At 55.1% G+C, this 5,513-nt stretch overlaps 1 protein-coding gene across 1 annotated transcript in view; it reads left to right on the forward strand.

Moving 5' to 3' along the window:
• Window positions 1-2,692: 2,692 nt before the first annotated feature.
• The window catches only part of LOC121286218 (macrophage migration inhibitory factor-like), a 22,827-nt gene continuing 20,006 nt past the window's right edge, over window positions 2,693-5,513 (forward strand). Inside the window, exon 1 of the mRNA XM_041203227.1 lies at window positions 2,693-2,875. Coding sequence (XP_041059161.1) covers window positions 2,768-2,875 — 108 coding nt within the window. The 5' untranslated portion in view covers window positions 2,693-2,767. The remainder of the gene's footprint in view (window positions 2,876-5,513) is intronic.

The following is a 5,513-nucleotide window of genomic DNA, read 5'->3' on the forward strand; positions in this document are numbered from 1 at the left end:
CTCCAAGTCACTCACCATCCTGACTTGGAAATATATCATTGTTCCTTCTCTGTCACTGGGTCAAAATCCTGGAACTCCCTCCCTAACAGCACTGTGGGTGTACCTATACCATAGGGACTGCAGAAGTTCAAGACGACAGCTCACCACCACCCTCTCAAGGGCAATTAGGAATGGGCAATAAATGCTGGACTAGCCAGTGAGGCCCACATCCCACAAATGAATTTAAAAATTCCTTCTCTGCTTATATAAGCTGCGGCTTGACCACATTCAGCAATGTGTTATTCCAGCAGCTCTCATCCTCATGGATGCACTGCAGTGACTCCAGCTGCTGTTCAAGCTCCAAGCCAGATATTGAGCTCCTCCAGCTGATGTCACTTCCTGCACATCTGGTTTTTAAGACACAAGAACCATCTTGGAGTGACAAGGGGAGAGAGTGGTGTAGTGGTAATGTCACTGGACTGATATCCAGGCTAATTCTCTGGGGACATGGGTTCAGATCCTTGTGGAATATAAATTCAATAATAAATCTGGAATATAAAGCTAGTCTCAGTAATGCTGACCATGAAACTATTATTGATTGTTGTAAAAAAGGATAGAGAAAGGGATAAAACAATGAATAAAAATAAATTTAAAATAGAGATACTTGAACAGAGGCCCAAACAATCCCCATCCTCCTCCACTCTCCTCCGCCTGGCTGAACTTGTTCTCTCACTGAACAATTTCTCCTTAAACTTGTCTCATCTCCTCCACATAAAATGTGTGGCTATGGGTACCCACAGGGGCCCCAGTTATGCCTGTCTCCTTATGGGGTATGTGGAGCATTCCTTGTTCCAGTCCTATTCAGGTTCCCTCCCATGACTCTTTATTTGGTACATGGATGACTGTATCAGTGCTACTTCATGGTCTCGTCTGACCTGGAAAAACTTATCAATTTTGCTTCCAATTTCCATCACTCTATCACCTTCATATGGTCCATCTCTGACACTTCCCTTCACTTCCTCGACCTCTCTGTCTCCAGTTCTGGTGATAGACTGTTCACCAATATTTATTACAAGGCCACCAACTCCCACGGCTACCTTGACTACAACTCCTCACACCTGCATCCCGTTCTCTCAGTTCCTTCGCCTCCGTCACATCTGTTCCGATGATGCCACTTTCCAAAACAGTGCTTTTGACATATCTTCCTTAACTAGGGTTTCCCAGCCACTGTGGTTGTCAAGGCCCTCAAAGGAGGTGTCTGACCCACCTCCTGCGCCTCTGCCCTCACACCTTCCCCTCCCTCCCAGAACCATGATAGCACCCTCCCTTGTCCTCACCTTTCAACCCACCAGCCTCCGCATTCAAAGGATCAACTTCTGCCATTTCCGCCAACTCCAGCATGATGTCACCACTAAATAGATCTTCCTTTCATCTCCTCCCCGGTCAGCATTCTGTAGGGACCATTCCCTCCGGGACACCCTGGTCCAATCTTCCATCCCCACCAACACCTCATCCCCTCCCACTGCATGTTTCCATGCAATCGCAGAAGATGCAACGCTTGCCCCTTTATCTCCTCCCTCCTCACCATCCAAAGGCCCAAACACTCCTTTCAAGTGAAGTAGCGCCTCACTTGCACCTCCTTCAATTTGGTCTATTGCATTTGCTGCTTCCAATGTGATCTCCTCTATATTGGGGTGGCAAACGCAGATTGGATGCCCGCTTTGCAGAACACCTTCGCTTAGTCCTTAAGCATAAGCCAGACCTTCCTGTTGTTTGCCATTTCAACACACCACCCTGCTCTTATGTCCACATGTCCATCCTTGGCTTGCTGCATTGTTCCAGTGAAGCTCAATGCAAACTGGAGGAACAGCACCTCATCTTCCGATTAGGCACTTTACAGCCTTCCAGACTTAGCATTGAGTTCAACAACTTCAGACCATGAACTCGCTCCTCCATCCTCAACCTTTTTTAAAAATGTATTTTTATTTTTTATTTACATATTTTTATTCATATATTCATTGTTCTATCCCCTTTTAATCCCTTTTTTCATCCTTTTATCCCAATCACTGCCCCCTCCCCCCACACCACCCCCAAAAGGACCATCTGTTACATGTTCCATGTTGTTCTTTCACAGAGTGCTTACCCTTGTTCTGCTATTAACACATTCTGCTGTCTTACCTTTATGCCACCATCAGCACCTCCTTTAGCTCTTACCACTACCATTAAAATCCTTTTGCCCGTGACATCTTTGTCAATCTTCCCTTTCCCCAACCTATCACTGGCCCTCTATCCAGCTTCACCTGCTCCACCTCCCACAGCCCCTTAAACAGTATAAATTCATCACATTCCTACTTCTCTTTAGTTCTGATGAAGAGTCATGCGGATTCGAAACGTTAACTCCGTTTGTTCCTCTCCTCAGGTGCTGTCACAACCTGCTGAGTTTTTCCAGCGTTTTCTGTTTTTATTTCAGATTTCCAACATCCGCTGTATTTTATTTTTATAAAACCGAACTTCTGGTTGTCACAGAAACTGCCCAGAACCTGGTGATACCTCCCATCACAGCAGCCAGAAGAGTGAGATACAGGGTGGGAAGAGTGCCAGCTGCAGCCACCGGCGTCCGGAGATGTGAGGTGCAGGGCGCGGAGAGTGCCTGCTGCGGCCTCTAGTGTCTGGAGGAGTGAGGGACGGTGCGGGGAGCGGCTGCAGCGGCTTCTCGTGGCCGGAGGTCAGTTGTGGGGAGTCGTTCCTTGAATCCGGCCGTGCGGTGCAGTTGCTGATCGGAGCAGACATGCCGACCTTCGTGTTGAACACAAACCTGAGTCGCTCCACCATCCCGGACGTGCTGGCGGAGGAGTTGACGGCGGTGCTGTCCAAGGAGCTGGGCAAACCCAAGCAGGTAGGGGATCGGGGGCCGGGGACAGAGAGAGAGAGAGAGAGACCGGGGCCCCCTCCACCCCCAGTAACCGGGCTTGGGAGCCGGGGGAACGGCCTTAGAGAGAGGAACTGGGAATATTCTCCAACAACAACAACTTATATTTATATATAGCTTCTTTATTGTAGTAAAACACTCCAAGGCGCCTCACAGGAATATTTTCACAATGTGACACATCAGGAGATATTTGGGCAGATGACCAAACATGAGCAGAAATTCCATCCAACTCAATATTGGGATGAGCGAAGCCGCTGTCTCTGGTCCCCAGACACAAACTTTGTTCCCCCCACTTCCCCCCCTTCATCCCATTTCCCCTCCCCCCCACCCCTTCATCCCATTTCCCCTACCCCCCACCCCTTCATCCCATTTCCCCTCCCCCCCACCCCTTCATCCCATTTCCCCTCCCCCCCACCCCTTCATCCCATTTCCCCTCCCCCCCACCCCTTCATCCCATTTCCCCTCCCCCCACCCCTTCATCCCATTTCCCCTCCCTCCCACCCCTTCATCCCATTTCCCCTCCCTCCCACCCCTTCATCCCATTTCCCCTCCCCCCCACCCCTTCATCCCATTTCCCCTCCCTCCCACCCCTTCATCCCATTTCCCCTCCCTCCCACCCCTTCATCCCATTTCCCCTCCCCACCACCCGTTCATCCCATCTCCCCACCACCCGTTCATCCCATCTCCCCCCCACCCGTTCATCCCATCTCCCCCCCACCCGTTCATCCCATCTCCCCCCCACCCGTTCATCCCATCTCCCCCCCCACCCGTTCATCCCATCTCCCCCCCACCCATTCATCCCATCTCCCCCCCACCCGTTCATCCCATCTCCCCCCCCACCCCTTCATCCCATCTCCCCCCCCCCACCCCTTCATCCCATCTCCCCCCCCCACCACTTCATCCCATCTCCCCCCCCACCCCTTCATCCCAACTCCCCCCCCACCCCTTCATCCCAACTCCCCCCCCACCCCTTCATCCCATCTCCCCCCCCACCCCTTCATCCCATCTCCCCCCCCACCCCTTCATCCCATCTCCCCCCCCACCCCTTCATCCCATCTCCCCCCCCACCCCTTCATCCCATCTCCCCCCCCACCCCTTCATCCCATCTCCCCCCCCCACCCCTTCATCACATCTCCCCCCCCACCCCTTCATCCCATCTCCCACCCTCCACACCCCTTCATCCCATCTCCCCCCCCCACCCCTTCATCCCATCTCCCCCCCCCCACCCCTTCATCCCATCTCCCCCCCCCCCCCACCCCTTCATCCCATCTCCCCCCCCCACCCCTTCATCACATCTCCCCCCCCCACCCCTTCATCCCATCTCCCCCCCCCCCACCCCTTCATCCCATCGCCCCCCCACCCCTTCATCCCATCGCCCCCCCCACCCCTTCATCCCATCGCCCCCCCCACCCCTTCATCCCATCGCCCCCCCCCCCCACCCCTTCATCCCATCGCCCCCCCCCACCCCTTCATCCCATCTCCCCCCCCACCCCTTCATCCCATCTCCCCCCCCACCCCTTCATCCCATCTCCCCCCCCACCCCTTCATCCCATCTCCCCCCCTCCACACCCCTTCATCCCATCTCCCCCCCCCCCACCCCTTCATCCCATCTCCCCCCCCCCCACCCCTTCATCCCATCTCCCCCCCCCCACCCCTTCATCCCATCTCCCCCCCCCACCCCTTCATCCCATCTCCCCCCCCCACCCCTTCACCCCATCTCCCCCCCCCCCCACCCCTTCATCCCCTCTCCCCCCCCCCACCCCTTCATCCCATCTCCTCCCCCCCCCACCACCCCTTCATCCCATCTCCCCCCCACCCCTTCATCCCATCTCCCCCCCCACCCCTTCATCCCATCTCCCCCCCCACCCCTTCATCCCATCTCCCCTCCCCACCCCTTCATCCCATCTCCCCCCCCACACCTTCATCCCATCTCCCCCCCCACCCCTTCATCCCATCTCCCCCCCCACCCCTTCATCCCATCTCCCCCCCCCACCCCTTCATCCCATCTCCCCCCCCCACCCCTTCATCCCATCTCCCCCCCCCACCCCTTCATCCCATCTCCCCCCCCCACCCCTTCATCCCATCTCCCCCCCCCACCCCTTCATCCCATCTCCCCCCCCCACCCCTTCATCCCATCTCCCCCCCCCACCCCTTCATCCCATCTCCCCCCCCCACCCCTTCATCCCATCTCCCCCCCCCCCACCCCTTCATCCCATCTCCCCCCCACCCCTCTCCATCACACACACACACATCCATTCTCCACACACACACACACGCACACACACCACCCCCCACCCCCCCAAAGAATATTTGAGGGAACCATGTGAGCACTGACGTGATCCTGAGAGATGGTTACACAAAGGTGCTGATCTTGTGTCGTTGTGAAAATGTTCGTCGTCAGCAACACAAATAAATGTAAATCTCACTAGATTCCCTAGACTCGTGTGGGGAATTAGATTGGTATCTAAAAGGGAAGAATGTGCAGGCTACAAGGAAGGAGGAAGGGGAGTGGTACTCGGTGAATTGCTTATTTGGAGAGCTGCTGCAGACACAATGGGCTGAATGGCCTCCTTCTGCTACTGTGACAATTTGGTGAAAAGCTGCA

This window comes from Carcharodon carcharias, chromosome 13 (genome assembly GCF_017639515.1).
Source record: "Carcharodon carcharias isolate sCarCar2 chromosome 13, sCarCar2.pri, whole genome shotgun sequence".
NCBI classification, from domain to species: domain Eukaryota; kingdom Metazoa; phylum Chordata; class Chondrichthyes; order Lamniformes; family Lamnidae; genus Carcharodon; species Carcharodon carcharias.